The 26790-nt window shown below is 40.7% G+C and overlaps 1 protein-coding gene across 2 annotated transcripts in view; it reads right to left on the bottom strand.

Moving 5' to 3' along the window:
- LOC137185678 (unconventional myosin-Ic-like) overlaps positions 1-18750 on the bottom strand; it is a 60570-nt gene extending 41820 nt beyond the window's left edge. Inside the window, exons 1-2 of one of the 2 annotated variants that reach the window (XM_067593968.1) lie at positions 18602-18750; positions 18248-18518 (exon numbers count right to left, since the gene is read on the bottom strand). In XM_067593968.1, coding sequence (XP_067450069.1) covers positions 18248-18340 — 93 coding nt within the window. In that variant the 5' untranslated portion in view covers positions 18341-18518; positions 18602-18750. Of the gene's footprint in view, positions 1-12306; positions 12685-18247; positions 18519-18601 lie in introns of those variants that run through there. The other variant, XM_067593971.1, reaches the window with a different exon arrangement.
- Positions 18751-26790: the final 8040 nt, after the last annotated feature.

Below are 26790 nucleotides of genomic sequence, written 5' to 3'. Positions count from 1 at the left end.
CCATTTCTTTCCACCTGTATCAATTTGCTGTCCTCTTATCTCTTTCTTTTTCTCTTCTGCTTTCCCTCTTATTCTCTCTCTTCCACATCTCGACTCGACTGTTATCCTCCCCTATGGATAGAGGGCCTCTTGGTCTTATTTATACCCAGCAGGCCTTATATGGAGAAGAGCTTTAGCTGTATGTTAAAACAATGCTGGCCTGCCTGAACTATGCAGCCCATCCCATGATACAGACCAGTACAATGGACTCTGGGGCCAATACAGACTGGTCTGAACTTTTAGCAACTGATAATGTACACTGATAATTGTCAACAACATTTACACCTCCAAAAATTGCAATTACAATAGTATCCTTTTACTAAAAATTGGATATTGTTCAGTGATTCAGTGAATTCTGTGACATGTGACAGAAGAGAGGGTACGGTTTTAAACCTAACCCACTCTGCCTTATGAAACTCAGCTGATAGAATCTGGAGTTTTATTGTCTCATGATGGTCAAAATGCTATTTTTAAGTGTTTAATAAATAACGTTTTAATATGCAATACATCTGTTTTCTGCTATTTCAAACCTAAAATTGAGATACTTCTCTTAAAGAAAGCAATTTAGCATTTTCCTCCTCCTCCTCCTCCTCCTCCTCTTCCTCCTCTTCCTGTTCCTCCTGTCTTCTGTCTCTTGTACACCAGTTAGTTAAACCACCAAACAAAAATTATAGCCAATAATGTCTGGATTGCACGAGGTAAATAAGGAAGTATTTCATCAGACATCTGACTGATGGCAACAAATCTGGCTCTAGCGACATGTATCCAGTCTACAGTTATTGTGTGGTATTATAACAGCTTGAACTAAGATGCTAAATTTCCAAACAGTGAATTTCCTGTTTACTCCAAGCACTTCCTCTTTGCTGATTAGACATTATTAACAGCTGGGCTGCAGGGCTAAACAAAACCCGACAATTAACGCAAACAGACACTGCACATACAGTACATTCCTTTCCCACTAGACATCCTTTCAGAGACTTCGATCTATGCCTCTATTTTATCATCTTCCTCTCTTTTTCTAGCTTTTGGGGGCCTTCATCTATAGAGGAGATAACGGCAGCCACATTCTCCTTACATCCACCGGGACAGGGCTGTAGCAGTCCCCACACACACACACACACACACACACACACACACACACACACACACACATACAGTACAGCAGAGTCATTAAAGTGGTCAGCTGTCTATACACAGGGGCTGGAGGGAGCATATGGAGAAAAGAAGGGGGGTGGGGTTGGGGGCATATTTGTAGAAAAGATTGAAAAATGCGAAATAGACAGAGATGATTTCAAAAGAAGTGCGACAGTTTGGAAAGATTTCTCCTCGGAGGCCATCGGCTTCTCATTAAAGTGTTGTTGACATGTCAGTATCCACCTAACATTAAACCTGACAAATGAACTGGAATTTATGTGTGAACTGCCTGAACTATGGGAGGAATCTCAAGAGAAAGTAACTTAACACAGACCCTCTCCCCACACGAGAGGGATGGCTCAGCAGTTTGGTCACACATACACACACACACACACACACACACACACACACACACACACACACACACACACACACACACACTTAGGGAGAAGACACTTTTGTTCATTGCAACATCTCTGGAATCCCCTCAGAGATTTATTACCGAGGGTTGGGCTGCTGAGATAGAAAATATACACACACACACACATGTAAATCTTCCACTGGTTACACTTATCCCCAAACATGCATCCTCTGCTGAATCCTGCTCTAATTTTAACTTTAATTTTACTCCTCATTTGCACCTGTGATAGTCCAGTTACAGAGAAAAACACATAAACACAAGCTCTAGTGAAAATCACGCAACTGGAACAAGAAAAAAATGGCTCAGCAGCACACACGCAGTATTGTTATACGTTGTTCATTTGGTTACTGTCAGCCAGCGGTGAGCAGACAACTCACACACACACACACACACACACACACACACACACACACACACACACACACACACACACACACACACACACGCCATCCTCCTAGCCACCCCCATGAGAATGATGTAACGTTACGCATTGCTTGGTATGACTATTGTCTCCTGAGACCCAGAAACAAATAGGCATTCTCTGAGTGGGGGAAGTGGCAGCGCATGGGAGAAATGGACAGGATATAGAAGTGTTAGGTGAATTGTCAGATGTATTATGATATAAATGTATGCCAGTATGTTGATAGATGTAGCCGGTGGCATACAAGGTTAAATGTATAGAGGCTTATAGAAACCGACATCCTTCTCAGTCATATTTTCAACCATTTATATTAATTATACTGACTCAATATTCATGTGTTCAATATGTTAAAATATAACATGGCAACTTGAATTTTTGAATTGCAAAAACTTATACTGACGTCTGAAATTGAAGACAGAACACTATGACATTATATAAGATTAACAATTTGATTTCATGATGAGATTTTCATTTTAAATTACGTATTACAAGAACACAAATTCAGTGAAATACCTTGTAAAGAATGTCTACTGTGAGCTTCACCCTATAGTGCCACACCTGACAACATTTTAATCCCAGCGGGGACGGATTTGAACCAACAGTTGTTCCTACTCTCCCTGTAAAACAGCAGGAGACCGCCTGCCCACACACACACACACACACACACACACACACACACACACACACACATGCACTTGTCATAGTTAGACTGGGCAGGGCTGATGGGGTATGTAAGATGGTAAGCTTTGATTATCTGTGTTTGTTATGGAGTTATGCGGCTCACAGCTGTGTTGAGGACAAAAATACATAAATTCAATGACAACTGCATCTTCTCAGTTCCACCGAGGAGACAGATATGTGAAATGTGAAACACGTAATGTATGTTATCATGTTTTAAAATCCTACAAAGACCTGTTTTACCAGTAAAAAAAATGAAATGTTAAACTATATTCAACACCTGGCTTGACAATAGCCGGGGTCTGAACGTCTCCATCTCTCTCTGTTAATTTCCTGTCATCTCTGCACTCTCTACTCTCAAAGAAAAAAATACAAAATGCCAAAAAATACCAAAATGTTTTGACATTTTGGGAAGTACGCTTATTCACATCTATGCTGAGATTAGATCAATACCACTCTCATATTTGTCCATTAATATGAAGCCATGGCAAGCAGGTGATTTATTTATCTTAGCATTAAGACTGGAAACGAGGGGAAAGCTTGAGTCTGTCCAAAGATACCAGAACGCTAAAGCTCAGTCATTTAAATGCAATATCTTCTTTGTTCAATCCGGATGCTAGTTGTTTCTCCCTGTAGCTGTGGCTTCATTTTTAAACACACACTGATCTTCTTATCTAACTTTTGGCCAGCAAGTAAATAAGCAGCATGTCAAACTATTTCTTTGATATTGAGTTCATGACTTAACTGCATCAGATAAGACAGGTCAGTTTAACATATTCAGACTTTCTAAACCTGATGAAACCCTGTACCCTGACAGATACTGTCCAGCTTGAATAATAATAACTTTATTTATATAGCACTTTTGAAAACAAAGTTACAAAGTGCTTTTTTGGAAAAAAGCTTTTACAGCCCAATCTGGAAGAGATTGCAAAACAGATGAACCATTAACCTCCTGACCCTGACGCTGCAGCAACCTGGATCTCACACAGCACTAATGCAGCACAGAGAGAGGGATTGCTCTGAGAGAGAGAGATAGAGAGAGAGAGAGAGAGAGAGAGAGAGAGCGAGAGAGAGAGCGAGAGAGCAAGAGAGAGAGAGCGCTCTGATAAGGATTTCACAAGGCCTTTACACTCATTACTATCCGTGTCAACTTTGTCATGGACTGCTGACTCGTCCAGGGTGTTACGCTGCTTAGGTTCCAGTGCATGCTGGGATACACACCGGCATATTCTGACTTTCATCAGCAATAAGCAGGAATAGATAATGAATTAATATTGTCTTGGATATCAGTATCAGCCTTGAGAAAGCCATATCAGTCGAAGCCTAGTGTGTAGTAGTCGTCCTAATCTCATTCATCAACCGTGTTTGCATTCCTTCACTCTATACGCTCCTTTCTTTTCTTTCTGCTGGCATCTGGTTTTCATGCCACATTTATTTTCCTTCTCTCAACCTCACAGCACAGATGATGAAGTTATTTATACACCTCTCTTCTCGCAATCTCTTACGTTCTACCTCCTACTCCACCACCTCGCACACTTATTTCATGTCACACCTTCTTATCAATCCCTCTCTCTCCCTCTCTCTTTTCTCTCCTCAAGTCCAAGGCCGCACCTGCTCGTACTGTATTTACATATCAAAGCGCTATGGAAAGACTCCGTTAAAGGTTAACAAAAAGGTACTGAACAAGAGAGAAAGCCTTCATAGTCTTAATCAAGGGCGCTGGTGTTTGCTGTATTGTCCACCTAGTCAAGGCTGTGGAAAACACAGTGTACACACACACACACACACACACACACACGCACTTCTTTCCAATAACAATATACAGTTTGTGTCCTATTTTAAAAGCTGACAACAAATGTGTTGCTTAGATTAAAGGCTCGGCTACATCCGGTCGAAATCTATTCATTTTGATGGAATGAATTTTTCAAGTTGAGTCCAACTCTGATGACATGAGAAATCACTCAGTTGCCCAACGGGTCAACTTGACGGTGCCGGCCTTTGAGGGGACGGAAAGCTGGAGAGTCCAAAATGGAGACAGATTTAAAAAAATATTCTGTATAAACTGCTTCACAAAGAGGCATGGTTTTTAGAGCATTATGAATTGATGGTACAAATGTTCCACTTATATTAAGTTATCCTGTCAGTGACTGAGCTAACAAGCTAGATGACTGAGAAAGCTTTTTCCCCTGAGGTGTATAATCCTGAGAACAAAATGGATGGGGGTATTAAATGACAGTAAAAAGAAAATACATAGAAGCTTGGAAATAAATGTTATGACTGACTAGCACTAGCATGTTCCCAGGGTGCTAGCAGATTAGCCATTAGCTCACCAGCTACAGTAGTTCACCAACTAGCCCTGCAAACGGCCTCTACTTCACCAAGCTTCTATTTCACATATTACACTAATGAATATCATTGTGTCACTTTCTGGTTTAACCTGGCTAAATATAAAGCTAAATATGTAGAAAATGTGCAGTCAAAAGGCAGTTAGTAAATTCTTTATCTAACTGTAACAAGCATGACTGGCCCAATAAGTTCACAGTGAAAATGATGATCTGTAATTAATTTGTGATGGAAATAAATGCATTGTGCATTTAACATCCTAAAAGTTTAAGGTGCTCCAGCAGGAACTTTCCAGATAATACAAATATTAGTCAACCACAGGGCAAAATAAACTGCATTTAAATAGAATTTAAGTCAACCAATCAAGCCCATTTGTGCTTTTTTATCAAAGCCAAGTTGTCTTTCCCATGTTTTTTTCCAGTCACCTGATTCCAGTTTCTCCTGGTGCAAACATGCATGCCCCTTTCTCTCCACCTCCTCCTCATTCTTGCTTTTTCAGTTTGTTCAACACATTTGACATGAGGAAGAGATACGCATGTTAAAAATAGCAAAAAAATAGAGCATATCTCAGCTTAAATGGGTTTGAGTAGAGCGATAAGAAGAGGAATTTACTTGGTGATTATTTCCGCCTGTTGAATTCTACTCAAGTAGGAGTGGCCTTAAGATGTCCCAATGTTCCTGCAGAGTCCTGCATCGATCCAACACAAACACAGACACCCCCATATCCACTCTTCTTTCAACAAACACTGAGATTTGCTTTTGGTGTCGTATTGCAGCAAACACAGGGAGGGTGGGTGTGTTTCGGCGCTGACGGTATAGTTAGGAGGCAGTTGGAAAATCACAGGTTTGTACGCGGGAGAGTGATTGATGTAATTACAGGTATCGTACTGTACAGGATCCAGAGGGCTCAGGCCAGTTTGTCATGATTACAAGGATGGATGTGGATGGAAGAGGGATTTTCAAACACATGCTGAGACACACTGAGCAGGTGAACACAAATCCTTCATGAAGGGTATGTTGGCTTTAAGACGTGAACAAGGTAGCTCAAATATTTTGCTCTCTAAGGTTACACGGGTATATTTTGGGATGTCTTACACAACTATGAGGAGTTAGGAGGAGAGTGTTTTCTCATTTCTCAGACCACCTACCTTCTCCGTGTGTGTGGGAGGCAAGGCTGAACACAATGAGTCACGTTAATAGTAATTCAAATAAACATCTTTGTCTATAATTGTACGTAGATTATTGTTATAACTAACATGGCGTTGAGAACTTGAGTAACGTCCAATAGGTTTCTGGAAAACTGTGCAGTGTCCCAGTAAAATACTCAAAAACAGACCCGCACCACACACACACACACACACACACAAACACTCACGCACAGATTCCTCTCCTTCTGGTTCGGCGGTGTAGTGAAGACATGCAAGACCAGATGAAAAAAGGATTACTGGATATCTTGTATTATCGGGTTAATCTGAGTTGAAGGTGTGCAGGTGAAGGTGTGTGTGTGAGACTGATGAACAGGACGGGATTAGGAAGAGAGCTAGTCAGCACTGTGGTAAGTAAACATGAATGAGCGGTTCTGTCCTCAGATGACTGTGACTTCATCCTGTCAGACTAAAAGGAGGGACGAAGATGGAGCCAAAGAGACTTTTAAAATGCGACCAAACATTCCTTCAAGCGCTCTTAAATTCTACACAGTTTTGTCAAGTTAAAGACACTTCAACTGCAAGAAATGATAGCTAAATGACAACAAAAAAAAGACTTATTAATGTTATTTTTATAAGCATTCAAATTCAAGTCATTTGAGGACTTCCCAGCTCCTGCAGTCACACTGCATGTACAAAAATGGCAATGAGGCTGGCGTGGATTTTGACTCATTTCCAGGGTGGTTTCCAGTCCCACAGGCAGTCTGTGCTGTAATACTGAGGAGAGGCAGGACTCAATCTCTCATAACGTTTATTCCCAGCAGGGCGGGGCTGGCTCTACTGCTGGACTAGCTTTGGGATGTGGGAAAGAATCGCATGGAATAAGCTAAAGCAGCTGCCCACAGGAGCAGGATAAAACTAAACAGGCACACACACACACACACACACACACACATACTGTACAGACACACACACACACACACAAGACTGTGAGTCGTCAACATACAGGTAATACACAGTCTGACTCACTGCCAGACACACACACACCCTCATTACTTCCACTCTACTGGATACTCGTACATTACCAAGTGTTGCTGCATAATTTCCAGCCAAGTCTGCACTTCAAGCTGCACTAAGCGAGTGTGTAAAAACATCTACATTGCATTGTGGTGGAACAGCAGTTCAGAGAGTAATGCTCACTACTTGAGATGTCAGTTATTTTCTCAAAGAATCGATTAGTCGTTTGGTCTATAAAATGTCAGTATATGGTGAAAAAAAGTTGATCACTGCTTCTAAAAGCCCAAGATTCAACCTCAAATGTCTTGTTTTGTCCTCTTCAACAATCGACAACCCGAAGATATTCAGTTTACTTTCACAGAGGACAAAAGAAACTATTAAATATTCACATGACTAATCATTGCAGCTTTAGTCATATGTTAACACTGATTAACCCAAACATTTAAAAAAAAAAAAAAAAAAAAAAAAATCAGTGTAAAAACAGAGGTTAATGTTTCATAACAGATCAGTTATGAGCAAAAAAAAAAAAAAAAAGTCTTAATTTTCATGTCAAAGTCTATAAATACACCTTCACTGATTGAACCATTCAAAGATTTCTGGATAAAAGATCTCAAACAGTTTTCACCCTGTGATCTCTCACAAAAATCTGCAGCTTCTTAAGTTGTTCCAGTGCAGCTGTTTAGATTACTGGCACTACATCTCTGCTTACTATACAAACATGCAAATGTTAGAACACGCTCTAATGCACACATTATCATTGCATCTGCATCTCCGTGTCTCATACTGTCTGTCTAGCAAAGCTATAGATCAAAAGCCGTTCCCATTCAACGTCTCCGACACATCCCATCTCAGTGTCTGACTCAACTTCCCATTTGCTCTCAGCCTTTATCAGCAGTAGTGATCTTCTAAACAAACTCCCCAAAATCCCGCGCATACCACTAACATTGGATCATTTCTCTTACTCCGTGTATTTATCACAGAACCAGCGTCACTGCTTAGTCTTCTCTCGCAGGAAATAGACAAGGAGTAAAGGAAAAGTATTAGTCTAAATAAATCAGACGCCGCCTGTCTGTGTAATCCACCTCTGATGGAGAATTGCCATAACCGCAGCTGGAGGAAATGTTTGTATAATGATGATACAAATGTCAAAGTGTCAAATATTATAAATGTCAAATGTGAAAATGTTAAATCTCAACTATCAGCAGCTTTAGACATAAAATCTGATTTTGCCCTCAATAAATCATGTTGACCCAGCCCTTCAACGTCTTAAGAAACAAGCACAAAGGCCGTGAATACACTTTGTGCTGGAGTCTGCTGTTGCATTAGGACCTTATCAGTCCTATTCCTGGCTTAGTCTACTGTTATATCTGTGCTTAATGTTATCAGAGCAAAATGTCCGAAGCCCTGACCATATCTCAATGCTTGGGTTCATACTGTAGTCACAGATGCCAGGTTTTAAACTAGGCATGACTGTCTTAATGTGTAGGGCAAGAAACAGCTGTATAACCCATTAGTTAGAATGTATATGTGGAGTCGTGCAAGTTAGTGGGAAGATATAACTTCAGCTTGCATCTACTCCTGCTTGCTCTCTCACTTCTCCCATTAAAAGGTAATATATCTTACAGGGATAGTTTGACATTTCAGGAAATATGCTTATTCACTTTCTTGCTAAAAAAGTTAAATGAGGAGATCGATAGCACTCTTGTGTCTGTACGCTGAGTATGAGAGCTGCAGCCAGCAGGCATTTAGCTTACCTTAGCATAAAAATCTGAATCAGGGGCAAACAGCTAGCATGGATCTGTCCGAAGGTAATAAAACCCACCTACCAGCACCTCTAAAGCTCACTAATTCACTCTATATCTTATTTGTTCCATCTGTTCAAAATGGTAAGCTAAGCTAACTGTCAAACTATTTCTTTAATATCTAGAAATGGAGGGATTGGTGTGCTTATCTCGACAGGGTATGGAGTGCAGTTTTTCCCACGCAAACTAAAGCTAAACTAAACATTCCCACATTTACAGCAATGGTGAATGATGAAGGGATGGTAATATATAGCTTGTTATTTTAAAAAACTGCACGTGTGCCTTAATTCTCTCTTTTTCTCCTACTTTAGAATAACTTTTCAAGGCTGATAAACCAGTGGGAGTCACAAGTGCAGTGACAAGGACACAATCCCTCACTGGCTTCCCACCCATGAACCCTGCCACTTGTGGTCATTGCCAAAGATGGAGATGCTACTTCCGGGAGTTGAAGCTCCATCCATCTTTGCGGAGGTGGCAGAGTGTTTTGCCCATGTTTTTCATTTGTATTTGGAGTAAACTCTCTTCAGCAGCCACCAGCGTGACAAGGCAGGTTCACACTCAAAAGGTCATGACAGTGGGAGCAAATCCCCAGCTGAGCATTTCCTACAACACAGTTCAAGTACATGAGTGTGTGTGAATTTACATGTATGTGTGAGAGTCCTTCCTGCCACAGAGATGATGGTGGAGGTCTGGCTAACAGCCAGGCTGTCAGGTGTATCCTATGGGTTCCTCCCAGGATCCACCCAACATGTAGCAGAGAGACTAAATGAGCAGGAAAACCTTCACCCTGTCAACAGCAGTTCCTACATCTGCCAAAATAAAGAGCTGTGGTTCTCAAAGTAGGATCTAGGGACCTCCAGGAGTCCATGGGGGATTCATGGGGTCTTGCACATTCAACAACAGATTCATTTCGCCATATTTTATTGGTTTACTAGTTGAGCAGATGCATTCCTTAAACTATGGTGTTGGTAAGATAAGGAACTGCCAACTACTGTGACATTATGACGCAAAGTCAGACTGGTATGTGATCAGCCAGAGAGGCACGCAGCAAGACAGAGCCAGTAAATCAACTTTTACTAAATCTGTGAAACTTTACAAGCTAATTCAGTACAAAGAAAATTTGGACAAATAAGTTCCTAAGCCTTTGTTCTTGGCTATTCTAATATTATCTTAATAATCTAAAACAAAGACAAAACCATTTCACAAGCCCTTTTTTGTATTATGTTTGTGTTTACATGAGCATACAGAGCCAAAAGGAAAATGCCTATCCATTTAGAAGCAGGGAGACATTTGGGGTAAAAGCTCATTCTAACCCCAAACTACCCAACACCACTCTCACCACAACTCTGTCACAGCCGCGAACCAGAAATATCACCAAAACCCAGCCCATCAGGATTAAAAAAAGCCCCAAGAGGCACTGAGGGAAAAATCTTCAGCATCTGCACCACATCAGTCTAACGGAAACAAATCTCACCAGAGAGTATGCAGCAGAGGGAACCGCTTTGGAAAAATGTATTGACAACAGCACATTGATGTGTGTTTGGATAAATCACACTGTAGACTATGCATGCTGAACATTCAGCACTGTAGAATTTCTTAAATCAGACCTCTGTGAAGGTCTGTGCTACACTACGCAGCCCTGCTTCAAAGTTAATCATCTCCAATAATGAGCTGTCACTTAAAGGAGATTATATCAAACGTACAGCAGCTGCAGGCAGCCATTGAACACTGGTAGGTCCTGCCCTCCAGGTGACCTTGAAGCAACAGGTCAGCTGCTCTAAGCAGCTTGACCCCTGAATAATATCCCTCCAATGCTGGACATTTCTCCACACTTCTCTCTTTTGGTTTCAATCCGGGCGTGGATCTTCCTGATGTACAGTACAAAGCTACTTTACTTCTCCTTCCCTGCTGGGTGGGTAATCACATTATCAGGATGAAGATCAGTAGATTATAAGACAAAAAGGGGGCACTTTCTCCAAGGAGAAAAGCTAAGGATGTGTATTATATTTTAGCTTTCACACCCTTTTATACCATGTGTTCTTATGTTTGGGCATGTACAGTTTGCATCGCCTGCCAGGTGCTTCCTTTGAGTTAACAGGTGGACAGGCTTGTTGACACAGCCTTAGTCACCCACTGTGACACTTTCTCAGGCAGAGCTGTACAGCTTGAAAGTCAGTAAGTCCAGCCCCTTTTACAGTTGCCACAAGGGATGGGTGGTAGATGTCATAAAATTAACCAATTTTGTATGGAAATTTCAGGGAAAACAGCCTTAATGTTAGTGGTTGATATCCTTATAATTGAGAAGATTACCAAGCATTAATTTATCCCAACAACATTGATTATGGCTTACAGTGTGTTACCCTGAGAAACAACAGATGCTCCACTCCCTCCTGACAGACTCATAAAGTAACTTCACAGCAGCTTTCTCCCCACAGGTGTAACAGGCTGTGAGGTTAGCTATTTAATTAAGTGTCTTAATCTGTGTCTGTCTGGTTTCTATATTAAGACAAGCCCAACCTGAAGGATCTGAAGTTGTAGGCTACACGCCAAATCAATACGTGGCTAAAAGTTCACAGCACTGCCTTCAATGGACGTCAGTTGGCCAATTCACACATTACTGACACGTAACGGTGGAAACCTTAAACCAAACTGCACTCAAAACCACACAGAAAAAGTGATTTCTGCTTCTTTGGTAACCGGCAACTGAAGCTACACATGTTCAGAAACCATGGCTAGCACCAAGTCTTTACACCGGCATATATTATAGTCAGAATTTAAAGAAAGTTTACAGCTTCTACACTTAGCTAGGTTAGTCAACAATCCTTTCTACCGCACGAAAAATCGCTTATAGCTGGTGTCAAACTAGGCAGTGACGCCAGAAATTGCCGCGTACAAACGTTTAAATATTGTCAAAGTTATAACATATTAACGTGTTGAACATATGCAGAATTGAACAGTGTCTCTCACTGACTTCTCACAGGTATTAACGTGTGTTTAACCGCGTGAATCAGTCGCTGAGAGTCTGTGCCGCTTTAAAATGCTGCATTTTTAAACGACATTTGGCACAGCGTTTTTTTTCCACGCATCAAGGCTTTCAGCCCACTCACACTCAGTCAGTCACTCAAAGCATGCTGCAATGTCACAAATTACTCTGCAGAACTTTCCAAATGTCACAACTGTGAGGAATAAGTTACAACACCTCTGTCATGACGGAGTAATTTAGCTAGCGTTAAACGAAAGTTAAGTTAGCAAGATAAAAGAGAGCGCGCGCTAAGTGACGTTAAGATAGGCGCTAATAAAACATACCTAAAAACAGCCGAGGTCAAATGCGCTGTGGTAGTCTCTCCTCTCTGCTCACTGCTTTTCCCTCCAGACAGACTTGTGGAGATATTCAGTTCAGTCAGTCCCTCCGGTGTGAGTGTATGTCAGCCCAGACTGTCAGTGGCTGGTGTCCTGCCGGGTTTCTCCTGTCCTGACCCTCCCACCACTCCCACCACTCCCAGTCCAGACCAGCGCGCTCCCACTACGAAGCTCTGCCCGACTCTGGCTCCACAGGCTGTAGCCTTGAGAGCGGACTTTACCTCCTCTAGTGGCGCAGCGATATAGTCATATTGCACAGACACTTACTCATATTAAATATCTCAGTGGTGACATGATAGATAGTGTTATTATGAAAATACCGAGTCTATGGTTTTGTCAGGGCTCAGTTCCCCTAAACCCTCAATGGGAGTGGTGTGGTAATTTCCCCCTTTCCTTTTCTGTCACTGTACTCTTAACACCAGGAAGTTCACCAAGAGCCCATCCCCACAGCTCCTGCATGAGTGATATATGGTTTATTTTAGCCAAGCCGTGCACCATGTCGTCATTGTTTTCTCTACAAACACTCTTCACGGCAGACTTGTTATCTCCTAATAGTAAAAGATGCAGCTGTCCTCAGGTCTCCTTCACATACTTTGAATAGTCCTGTAGAAATAACTTCCCGTGTTTAGATAAATCCCCTTTACAAAGCCCCTTTCGTGCCGTGCTAATGTGTAATAATATACAGACACATTTCAGATCCCGGCATATCAAAGCCAAAGTGTGTTCAAGAATGTAGACATTTGTTTTTTTGATACTTATCCGCAAACTAACACACCGAAATGACCACAAGTTAACACCTTGAACATGTTAGTAAAAGCCAGATGGAAATATCGGCACCCATCATCAGTTTTCAAACCAAACATTCAACTGTGAGTGCGCACAAATGTAAAAATGTAAATAAATAAGCAGATATTTGAATGGAGTTTAGAGCCACCGGTAGGAATCCGTTTATGTCTTCCACACAGGGTGTACCCAGTGGCCTAATATAGTTACAGGGATGCATGACACTGCTCCAAAGAGTTCTCGTACCCTCTACCGTCAGTAAAGCTGCCACTGCACCTTCACACTGGCACTGCAGGGCTCCTCCCCACACTGAAGAGTCCAGTCTCCTGTTAGACAGACAAACAGACAGACAGATAGACAGACAGATAGATAGATAGATAGATAGATAGATAGATAGATAGATAGATAGATAGATAGATAGATAGATCTGATAGCTGAAACAATAAATCCAATAATTGATCGGTCAGAAAATTAATTGGCAACTACTTTAATAATCAATTCATGGTTGGAGTCGTTTTTCCTGCACAAATGAGAGAATTTCACTCTCAAATGTTATATATGATAATATACTGAATATTTTTGGGTTTGGAACTTTTGGTTGAATAAAACATACATTATGTTGACTTAGGTTTTGGGAAATCATGATGCTAATTTTTCACTTTTTTTCTGACATTTTACAGATAAGATGATTGATCGATTCATCAAGAAAATGATCAAGAGATTAATTGGTAACAAAAACAATCGTCAGCAGCCCTAGTCACAAGCAATGTGAAGGTGAGGCAATGGATTCCAGTTTTGAGCTGAGAAGTAGAAGACCTTTTTTCTTTACTAAAATGAAATCTTTCATTGTGTCAGAACTTATAATTCCTGCAATCAAATATTCACTATAGGGGAAAAACAGTATTCTCTAAAGCAGATGGAGTCTCGATGCCTCCATCTGGTTTCTTTGGTGTTCCAACCTAAGAAACTATTTCACTTTCACCATTATTTCTCTCCCAGGAATTCATAAGGACAGAGCTTGAGAGTGGCTACATGGTAAGAGGTTTTACAGCAGTGCTCAAACTCTAGCTGAACCTCTGGTAACCTCTAAGGTCATGACCTCAGCGTCCTCTGCGGTAGGTGCAACGCCACTAGTATGGCTTTGTTTAGTGGCAAAGTCTGGACAGCATACTGCATGTTGAGAAAAGAAAAAAACAAAATCACTCAACAACAGCCTTCATGAGATCAGATATTACTGCAGAGTTACACAACGTGTTCCCTGTCCATGTGAAGGTGACCTCAACCAGCTGGTCAGCTGGCTGTCAATGCCTGAGCTGGACTGTAATATGGCAGCACTGCCAGAGGGGGGAGTGATCGATCCAGCATCGAACAGCCTGCAACCAATGGCACTCACTGACACACAAACACATACACATACGCAGGTTGTATCCTGTTGACAAGGCGATGTTAGACAGACAGACTGTACTGGACGCCGACCCACCCGCCACCTCTACATCTGAATCTTTACCCTCCCTACTCTGCTTCTGTGGAACCAAAACCAGGAAGCGCTCCCAAAATGTAGCCACACACACACTTTACCTTTTCATTTTGCCTCAGAACAAATTAACTCCACCATATTGCCATTGTTTAACTTCCCAGAACTTCACCTGAATACAATTTGTTATCGACATTTCTGTTTATAATATAATAAGTCCAGCAAAACATGTCAGAAAAGTATGTGAACCAATAGAGCAGATAACCTGCTTTCAAAGTTTTGATGCCAAATGACTAACACAGGTTACAGGGTTTCGGTGATAGCTCAAAGAACAATTGATGACCCAGACACATAAACACACACACACACACCTTGCACACACATTCAGAGACACAGGGTGATTTGACCTTGGAGGAATGTGGGAAAGGGGGGGGAGAAAAAAAATGAAGCAGTGTGCTGGAATGTCTTTGTCGTTTCCTCCCATCCAGGCTACAGTACATTCCACACCTCCCCAGTCATCACTGACCAGCACAAAGCAGGCTGCATTAACCACACCACATTCCTTTTACTACACATCCTAATCCTGTGTCAACCCACGCTTTACTGTACCAAATGGTGCCTTCTACCATGGGAGGGTTGATTTTAAAAAGCCCACTCCCCTCATTCCTTAGATACTGTATAGATATTAGACATCAGCTGTCTTTATTACTACCCTCCTACACAAGCCAAGAGCATGCAGTACAGTATGTAACACATGTCAAAATGTTTTACAGCTATGGATTTCTCTTTTAATCCCTGCATGGAAACATCACCATGGCAACACAGCAGAAGCTACAGGCTATGTCATGCAGTCATCCTTACAGGGCAACAAGATTTACACAATTGAAACTGTTGTAATCCTGATAAATACCAGGCAAATAGAGCAGTAGCATCAGTAAATACATACTGCCCTGTCATTAGCCCATCCCATAAACTGCTATATGACAATTTTATTCTGAGACGGCACTTAGAATTCTTCTGCAGATCATTAGGGCACTGGGCCAAACAGATACTTAGATGCCTATTTGCCATAATCACAATTTTAAAGCCTCCCTCAACTCAAAAATGCTATTTGCTTATTGTGAGGTGGATATTTGAGCTTCATTGTGCAGAATGATGTACGTGCAGAGCTTGTTTTCACATCCATCTGCTGGAGGGGGAAAGTTTCTCTGAGGTCACCTTAAATCTCAGTGTACCTACAAGTATTATTTATGACATCACAACTAGTTTGGAGTCAATCGTTGTCCAGCAGTCACTTATCCAGCAAACTTTCTATGACCACATTTCTCAAGTCCCTACATCTAAACATCTAATATATCAATTTGTGGGTCTTTTTACACAGACTTGTACTTGTCTTAAGTCTAATTTATGGTAGGTCGCTTGACACTGCACAGTTTAAAGTCATATATATCTGAAAGACCAACCTTAAGAGGGTCATCTCATCAATTTCAGCTGTTTGTGAAATGTGTAAAGTAGGACTCATAGTTTCTGGTCATGCCCTAAAATGCTGACATTTTGTGAGGAAATATTTTATTTATTTAGTATAACAATTAGGAAACAAATAATCTCAGACTGTGTTCGAGCTACATTGTGTTGTTGTGAAAGCTCCTTAAAATTATCCTATTAGACCCAGCAGGCTATAATCCTGAATTAAGCCTAATCAACTTTTTAGCCACTTGGGGGCAGCGGAAACAAGATGTGAACACAACTGACATACTATCACCTTTTCAGTTGCAAACTTGTTAGCGAACAGTTGCCTGTCTGCACATTCAGCAGACATGGAGCAACATTAGCATTGATTTGGAGTCGTGTTTCTGTCCACCCGCTGAATGTAAATCAAATATTCACTCTTTGCTCTACAATTCTGTCTTAGCTGCTAAATGCTCCACTATGTTCATCAGTTTGTCACTAACTTCATGAAGACGGTGACTGAACCTAAACAGTAAAGTTGTGGGCCATAAAACCAAAACAATAAGCTGAAAGATGCTTATAAACTCCACAGAGCTGAGGAGAACTGCAGAGTCCAGTGATAATTCTCAGTGGGTTTGTCACTATGAGTGACACCTCAGCTGATATTTTGTCATGGTAGGAAAAGCACGTATCACTAATAACATTAACGATGCCTGTGTTACATACATTCAAGTGTCCCAGTAAGACGTGACAGTGTGACAGTGAACCAGCATGAACAATACCAGGACCCTGAAACTGAATGGAATTATTTAAAGCTGCTTTTCCTCCTATGATATAACAAAAAGGCATATGTGAAAAAGGCCATTGCTAATTTAATGATTGATTATTGATTATTGATAATAGAAGCTTTAATATTTTGTATGGTTATAGCGATAGTAAAAGGATGCCTCTCATATGACTTTTATTTTACATTTCTTTCGATTGTGTGTGTGTGTGTGTGTGTGTGTGTGTGTGTGTGTGTGTGTGTGTGTGTGTGTTACCTATGTGTTGTTGTTTCGTGGTTATATTTATTTTATATACATGTTCAAAAAGCTCAAAATTCAATTAAAAAACCTAACATTAAGGGAAAAATGCACTTTATACTGTTATATTGCTGTATTCAATGCATTCCAAGCATTTTTAAAAATAAGATGTCATAATTTTCTTTTTCTTTCAGAGTGCCTTGTCTTTTAAATAAGTGATTCATTTTGCACAAAAGCTAGTAATGTGGGAATAACCTTGTAGCTTGCTAGCAAACTATTTCAGGCATAGTGGGGCGTGTCTGTGACCGCGCCTGTTGCACAAAATGCTACAGTGTGTGGTTGCACTTCAGCTGGTGCAGAAACCAATATCTCTGCCTCTTCTATAATAGATTTTATTGACATGAATATTGGACCAAAATGTAATCTCTATAAAGAAACCTTTGCTCCTCAAGTCTGTGGGAACTCAAAAAAACTGACACTTGCAGTACTGATAGCATTTTATGCTGTCAAACTCACAGCTGTACTGAAAGTATCCTGCTGTCCTGTGTGTTCAGTTAATCAAACGAATATGAAAATTCACCACAGGAAAACATTATAGACTCTGAAATGGATCACTGTAGAATGTTTCAGGGTAAACCCCTTTTGCGTGTTTCAACTCTAAAAACTTCTTGCCAAGTTCAGCTCCAGCATGACAAAACAGCTTAAGTCTCTTTTCTCTTGGTAATCATTCTGTTACACCGAACTGATAAATATCTGGATAAATGTAGTTGTGCTGCAAAATGTTGTCTTCCTATTTATGTAAATGAAATTTTTATATCACATTCTCTTTCTCTCTCTACAAGTCCACAGAGGCAGTCCATCTTTACATGTATAATTAACTGTGAATAATTCTGAGAGCGTTACTCAGATTCAAACGAGACAAACATATTTACTAACCACAGCTGCTCTGATTTATCAAAGCAATTTACATGTCAGACAGTCAACTCTGAAGCAATTTATAGTTCAAATATGTAAATGTTTCTCAACATTATCCCTGTGGGAGATGAACCCTGTAACCTCAGCTGTGTCAGCTTCAATTTCTACCCACTGGAATGAAGGATGAGTGGAAAAATCTGACTCTGGACCTGGCCTTGGACCCAGCCACAGTGTGTGAACTGACCTTGCAGTTGTGGCAGCAGTTTTCTCCGTTCATCCCCGGAGAAAGGATGATTTCCCCCGTTGGGATCAGCTGGATCTTAAGTTCCATCATCATTCCCTTTTCTCTTCTTTCCCGTACCCTCTCTTAAAGTGATTCTGTCTTGATTTGTGCTGTCTATCCCTCTTCCACTTTGTTGGGAGTGTCAGTGGAAAAATGTCTCCCTCCGGAGCGTTGCCAAATCCTTAGGTCAAGCAGAGAGAGGATGTGCCCAGAAGATCATCCCAAGAGTTCCCTGAAAAGCACAGACGTAGCTGTTGTAGCTGTCTTACACGCACATGGAAAGAAACACCATATTTTAAAACTTTCAACTCTTACCTGACGGAGGAAGCAGGGTTTGAGCGTCTGCGCAGAGGTTTGGGGTTGGGTGTTACCTGGTGTCAGAGCGGAGTCACAGTGAGGCCAGCTTCCCCTCGCTGCTACCAGAGGATGTTACCACTCTGGTTGAGGGATCATAGAGAGGATATGGAGTGCAGCCTGCCTCAAGATGGATGTCACATGCAGAGGATATGTGCCTTTTGTCTTACTGATGTGTGTGTGTGCATGGGAAGATAAATGTGTGTGGTGGACACGTTTATGTCTTGAATGAATGTTTTACATTCTAGATTTTTTGGAAAGTCTTTATTTGGCAAAAAGACTTAGAATTTGTGTAATCCTAGAATACCAGTAAAGGGAGTAGTCTAGTTCATCCTGTTGTTTCCTCTTGACTCCTATTGGATAACTGATGGCAATGCATGCAAGTTTTTAAGATTGCACAAACACATACACACACAAACACACACACACAGAGAAGGAGAGAGAGAGAGAGGGTTGGTCTGGACAGGGTTTCCTCCTGGACTTAGCATCCTGCCTCAGACATTCCCAGTACCCGCCCAGTAGATTGAATGTGTGTGTGACGCATATATGTGTTAGTATGTGCGTGTGCATGACGGAACCCACTTGCGCTTCCCTTTGGAAGAGGCACGCGTATAAACCACACACTTTCAAAAAACAAACAAGAGACTTGTGCTCTCGTAGCAGTGTGCTTCCTGTCCCCATGGACCAGACTAACCAGGGCCTTGACACTCAACATATACACTGACACACACACACTCACACCATATCGAGAGAAGGGTGGCTTCCAGGATGAAGTGTGACACTGCAGCCGTACATTTCTGTCTTTGTGACAGAAAAATATAAACAGCTTCATTGTGGTAGATAAATATACATCATTTGGATGACCTTCCTGATCCATCTGATGGCTCCATCCCTCCCTGCATTCTTGTTTGCTCACTGTCAGCACTGTGGGACATACATCCACTTACTTGTGCACATTACGCAATTCGCCTCATTGGAGGTTGGAGAATCAGTTGTGTAAGTTTTAGCCACGCCAGCCTCATGGCTCTAGAGATGGATGGTGGATCCACAATTTTGGCCCAGACTGAAATATCTCAACTGCTGATTGATTGCCATCAAATTTGTACACATATTCATGGTCCTCAGATGATCTGAAAGTAAGTGATCTCCTGACTTTACCTCTAGTGCCACCAGCAGGACAGAGTTTATTCTTACTTTGTGAAACAATTATCGCCATGAAATTTTGTACAAACATTCATGGTCTCCAGAGGATGAATCCTAATGACACTGATGATCCACTGACTTTTCCTCTTGCACCACTATGAGCTTTACATTTGTGGCTTTGAGTGAAATGTCTCAACAGCTACTGAATGGATTTCAGACATTCAGGTCCTTGTCAGGATTAATTGCAATCACTGTGGTGATCCCTTAACTTGACATCTAGCGCCATCATCAGGTCAAAATTTCAACTTCTCCAATACTTTGGTTTATGATACAAATACATACAACAAATGTTATGAAAGCTGTAGTCTTCTTATTTGAGCCTGTCCTCCCAAGAAAAACGACTATAAGCCGTAGATTCAGTCGCCAAAAACGACCTATAGTTACGTGTCAGTTACAGACGCCATCTAGTGGCCATAGTTATTATGACCCGGAGAAGTGATGCAGTTCAGATGACGTCAATATAAGGTGACTTTCTTATTAGGAGGTGGGTTGGGTGGATGGCAAAAAGTGGACTTAGCTGCAGGAGACTGCTTCCTGTTTCCAACCATGTCATGTAATCAATCATCGGGGCAGTTTTTAAAAAATTGTAACGTGGCGTTTACTGTTGCCATAACAACAAAGGTTGCTTGATTTTAAGGAAGTACTAACCACGTTTCTAGTGATCATTTTAACCCAAACCATGATCTTTCCCTAACCAAGTGTTTTTTGTAGCTAAACCTAACCAGACCTTAACCACAACATTGTCACACCATAATACATCATTATTTTTTAACTGTGATTTGTAACAGTTTTGGAAAGCAGCATATTATGCTCCAATGGGTTGTTCTGGAGTGCATGGTACAAATGACAAATGTGGTCATTTAATTTGGAGGACTTGTTATCTTATTTAGTCTCTTTTTAGGTAGGAGCAGTTAGGTTGCCCAGGGCCCACAAATTACTAATTGCATCCCTGGTTGCTCAACATAAGAATGGACTGCAAAACGGTCTACTTTCCCTGATGTTTTTGACTGTGAATGCATTATTTTGCCAATGATACATGTGATTTATTTTGTATATAGATGACTGCATGCCCTCTGACTTTACTCTGGCTCTGTAGCTTTATTGGGTAGGTCGTCACGTGAACCTTATCTTGTTTAGATAAATATTAAATGAGCAGAAGTATTTAAAAAAAGATGAATGCCTTGTGCATGCATATTAATGTCTGTCACTGAGCACGGCACAGGCTTTGTGTGTGTTGTGTTTTGTGTGGAGGGGCATCACGGGCTGCTGGTGAGAGAAGGGAAATGACAGTGACACACATCCTTTGACCTCTGACCCTGGCTGGAGGCATTCCTGACAGCCTGGCATCAACAGGAAACCTGTGGCCTTGACACACACACAGACACACACACTCCAGAGCCTTGGAGTAGACATGCGTGGCTCTGCCCAGTTCTATTTTAAAATAAGAACACATAGTTTGGAAGTGATTGACTTCCAAGATAAGCACACTATTGTTGCTTAATGCAGAAAGAAAGTTGAAATAAAACAACACAGTGACCACAAACACACATCATTTGTAGTGAAGTAACGAGGGGAGAATATTTTTACAGAATTCAACATGTCTGTTTCCAGACTCTGTAAATACAATTGTTTTCTTTTCTATTTTCCTGCCCAGATCACCACATCTGTTATACTCAGACTGGGAGACTTTGCTTCCTTTCCTTTCCGCTGCCATATAGAAATGTGAGGGGTTACAGTTAGTGGATGGCGGGTGAAGTGCTACCCTTTCCCTCTTACTGCCACATCACAAATTAATCTTCTATTTACTTTTCTGTAGACATGTGTGTGTCACCGTGTGTTTCCTTTGCTTCAACACACTGGAGGTGAGTCACTACGAAACACCAGTGAAGCAGCTCCTGACTTGAGACTCTGGGAACAACACACACACACACACTGATACTGGATTTTCAAGGTCGATACCAAAAGGATCTGACTCACACTGCCAACATCTGCAAGTAACAATAATTAGACAATGCCGTAGCAATCTGAATTACAATATAATCATACTGAATACTGTAGGTGGGTCTAACAACTACAATAAAGTAATCAAGTAATAAAAAAGAATTCTGCTGCACTAAGCCAGTTTTGCTTGAAACGTATTTGTACTTGTCTGTCCTAGAAGAGGAATCCCTCCTCTGTTGCTCTTCCCAGGGTTTCTTCCTTTTTTCCCTGTTAAGGTTTTTTTTTTTAATAAAGTAGATATTGATAGTGAAGAGTTGTTATTATTATTTTATCATTTTCATTAACATCACTGTATTTAGCCAAAGTGGTTCTATTTTTCAATTTTTATCATTTTTTATGTTGTTACATTAAATAATTATCTTTGGTTTACATATTTAAATTTTAATTTAAAGCTGCAAAAACTGATTTTTTTGGCCACTTGGGGGCAGCAAAAACAAGCTGTAAACACAAGTGACATATTATCACATTTTAAGTTGATGGCAAACTTGTTAGTAAATAGTTGCCTATTTACACAGTCAGATACAGATACAGAGAGTTCATTTGGAGTAGTGTTTCAGACCAACTAGCAAATGTAAGTCCAATATTCTCTCTCCTTTTAGCTCAGTTTTTGGGCTGTGTTCACCAGCTAGCGCCAACTTTGTCTGTGTCTTTGTTAAAAACAGTTGCCTACTGCCACTGGAAACAAGCTTGACGAGAGCAGTGAGAGTCAATCAAAAGTTTCAGGCCAGTAAACCAAAAAAATGAGCTGATCAGTATAGCTGTGGGAGACTGCAGGGTCAGGTGATAATTCTCTGTGGGTTTGTCACTACGAGAGACACCTTTCACAGACAAGTAGTCATATGATTCATTATTTATATAAAAACATTAATGATAGCCGCCTTAAAAGCGTTGAAATTTAAACTTTGTAGTAACCAACAGTTATTGACAGATAGATTTTAATAATAGGCCAGAATATTGGTTTAACCCACACACCTTTCCTGGAGTCAGTTCTGTTTGCTAGAAAGAGATGGATTGTGGGAGCATCACTGTGTGTGCATGTTGCACAGAAACACTAACACATATTGAGTGTATGTGAGTGTATTTCGTGGATTAAGGGTGCTTGGGCACTGCAGGGCGATTTGAAGGGCGGAGGGCAGGACAGAGTGAGCTGTAGTTTGCAGGTTCATCCTGCTGTATATTTATGGTACAGTCCTGTAACCAGATCCCACATGGAGGCTCAGCCCAGCCCCAATCAGACCAGGGCTGAGTAAATCTCACAAGTGTTGCCTGAAAATAACCCTGACTATTTATAACTCCTGTCTCTTCAGCAGAAGAGGAAGTTCATAATATTTCATTGACGTTTGTTCCCCGGGTCCCACTCTGCGAGCAGTAATCTTGCTCCAACAACAGAACACCGCTGTAGTTTCCAGTTTCCACAGGAAGCTAGAGGACGCCGATTAGGCTGCAGATATAGAAGAGGAGGCAACTGACTTTACACTCAGAACACATTCTCTGAAAAACAGTGTCTTCAAATGTGATAATCAGAAAGCTAAGCTGTTGCACTTTATGTTCCCTTAGAGTACATTCACCACCATCTCCTGTGGAAATATGGAAATGACTTTAGAGTGAGTGATGTATTGTCAGATTAGCTGGAACTTGCTGCCCTCTTGAGGTTTCATGTTACAACAGGCTGCTCAATGAAGGAGAAAGCTTAAGGTGCCATGGTAACCTGACTGTCAACACATCTCCCACAGACTCTTAAGGGTCTGTTAGTCTGTTAGTATGACAACTTTTCAGTTTTACATCACTGACTGAGAACAGGTTCTGCGGCATAATATGACTGAGCAAAATCTCATTTAATTAGAGATAAATAAACCCGAAGAAGAAGAACTGGTGTAGAATATACTTACAGAAAGGTTCTCTAAATCAGTGGTTCCCAACATTTTCTGTCTGATGTGTTCCCACCATGGATGAAGACCTGTCAGATTAACTTAAATACACCTCCATGGACATGGTTCAAATGTGGTAATTTGAGATTATTTTAAACATTTTCCCACTAGTGATAGTATAAAAGGGCATATATTATGGTTTGTTTTCATACAATATTGTCTATATATTTGCATTCGTACTTTCAACCCTTATCCATTACTTTTAGCTAATTGTTTCAACTATTTATCCATTACTGTTAAACTTTTTATCCCTAAGTTTTAGCTAACTATTTCAACCTTTTTCCCCCATACTTTTAGCTATTTCAATTATTTATCCATACTTTTAGCTAACAATTTCAATTTTTTATCCCTAACTTTTATCTAAGAATTTTAATCATTTGTCATTACTTTTAGTTATCTATTTCAACATTGTTCCATTACATTTAGCTAACTATTTCAACCAGATCATTTTTACCTGTTTGCTGTCTGCTTGCTAACTAGTTTTGCACTTTCAATGCAACATATGTGAATATATTTTTCGAATCAAATCATAATTTCAATTGTCCTTCTAATTAGTTGAGCTTATCTACAATCTTCCGACATACCCCCTGGCAACAGTAAGTACCCCCTGGCGTACAAGTAGCTACCCCTGGTTGGGAATCACAGCTCTGAAGACCATGTTTAAATAGACCATATATGAGCGTGTAAAGAACCATCTGAGAATCTATGACTTGCTCCAGATCAGTTGTAGCAAGTCTGGTGTGAAAATGATGACGCTGAGCAGAGAAATAGAACAGAGGAGCTGAAAGTGATATGGACTTTTTATCAAATAAACATACTCATGTGTGACAGGAAGATCATGTTGCTGCAGAACCTGGTGTCTATGCAGCAACCTTCACATAAAGGCAGATCAAAGACTGGCAATGCTGAAAAGTGAGTTAGGAGATCAATAAATAATTGTGCCAAGGTGTCACAGTTAATGTAACAATATGTTTGTCTTTACAGGGTTTAAATTGCTACTTCTTATGGTCTGTAGTGGAAACAGATGGCTCTGTGCAAGGAGGGCAGACAAAAGATAAATAAAAAGTAATGATAAAACCAGAACACCCTTATACATGCTTATATAAGACCATCATGTTGACCTCTGCACTTCTCCTCATAGAAACACCTCATAAAGCAACATCCACAGCAAATTGTGACGATTAAATCCTTTTCGTAGGTACCTCCTCTTGTTGTGAGTCACATCTAACCTGCAGGGGGCACTAGAGGAGCTGCTGCACAACTATCCAGTCAGAGGAGTCCACTCCTTGCCTGGTGGCTGCCAAAAGAAAACATTTCCTCTACATTTCAATTTCAATTTCAGTCTCACATCCTTAACATTTTTCTGCCTGGCTGTAAATCACTATAACCACACTTTTACCTTATGTTGAGGAAAAGTACACAGCAATTTCAATGAATGGGATTAAAAAAAGTCCAACCAATCATGTCCACAGACATGCTGGTGGCTCTGTGAGGCTTATAGTAGAGAAAACCAAACTATAACACAGATAAACCAAAGTGTTGGACAAACTGAAATGTGGCGAGATGATTGTGCTAGATTTAAAGTCAGGGGATCGCCAAAGGACCATGAATATCTGCACCAAATTTGACTGAAATCCATGCTACAGTTGTTGAGACATTTAACTCAAAATCACAAATGGCATCATCCTCTGGCCACCATGAATATCTATACAAAATTTTAGGGGAGTCCCTGCAAACAATCAATCAATCACACAACCTCAAATGTCCAATCCATCCTGTAGATGTTGATGTCTATGGGAAAAGTCAAGGGATCACTTAAGTCAGTAGGCTTTATCCTCTGGGGACCATGCATGTCTGTACAGAATTGGACCCAACAACTGAGCGAGTTTCCTATCCAAAAAATTGCTTTGCTGATATAAAGGACTGGTATTTGCCAGTATCTGAAAGCTCAGGTCACCAAAAACATAAAAAGCATTATTGCGCATCCTCATGGGAGCATGAACACACATAATGGAAAATATACAATGTAATTAAAGTTATATAATGTAAATTCACCATTATAATAGAAAGACAATATCTATTGAGGATACCATTTGAGAAGAGTGGGGAAATGGAAAAGGCTTGTCCTCTGGGAGCATGAATGTGTCACCCAGATGGCTCCTGACCGGCGTCTCTCAGCAGGGACACAGCCGGCGAAAAGAAGTCATTTTGACTGGCTGTTAGTGAAAGCCTTCTGTCTGACAGGCTCCTCCACTTTCACCTGTGAGTCTACATTTAGACACTGAGCTCAGGCTGTTATTAAGGGTGATGTAACAGTAGAATAGGCCCCAGCTGCTACAGAGGTTACAAGCAACTGAAACTAGGAAGGCAAAAGGTTAAGGCTTCTCAGAATAAACATGTGAGTGTGCTTGAATATGAAATAGAGGCAGAGGAAGGTTTGGTGAGTATACCTACACAGGCAAGATTATGGCTTGTACTAAGGTCACAAATCCATTATAAAAAAAAAACAATATTGTGATCTTTGCTTCAGCCACCTGGAAACATCTCAGTGAAAATGTTGACTCACTTCAATCAGCAGCTTACACAGTCACGGCTCAGGAGCGGTGGAGGCATCAGCTACACTGTCACAGCAAAACTGCAGGCATTAAGATTGCATTTGTCTCTCAAACACTATAAATAGAACATATAAATTTAAGATTACGCTCACAGTTGCCGACTCAGAATTCAGTAGTAACATTTGCTCTGTGTATGGGAGGCTCATCCTGTTTGGGGTTTAGAAAGCCCGTATTGACACTGAAGAAACACCTGTCCATAAAGTATTCAGCTCATTCTAACAAGGTTATAATGTGAATGTTAACAGCCTGGAGTGCAAGCCAGTAATTATGACTTCCTGAGACACGGTAGCAACAGATCCCCCAGGACAGTTTTATTTATTCACATAACACTCAACCAAGATAAACTGCAAAATGAGTGTCTTCCAAAAACTGGGTGATTGGCTGAAATGAATAAAAGCAACCA

This window comes from Thunnus thynnus, chromosome 7 (assembly GCF_963924715.1).
Source record: "Thunnus thynnus chromosome 7, fThuThy2.1, whole genome shotgun sequence".
NCBI lineage: Eukaryota > Metazoa > Chordata > Actinopteri > Scombriformes > Scombridae > Thunnus > Thunnus thynnus.
Note: the sequence above shows the minus strand (reverse complement) of the source record. Positions and strands in the feature narration are given on the sequence as shown.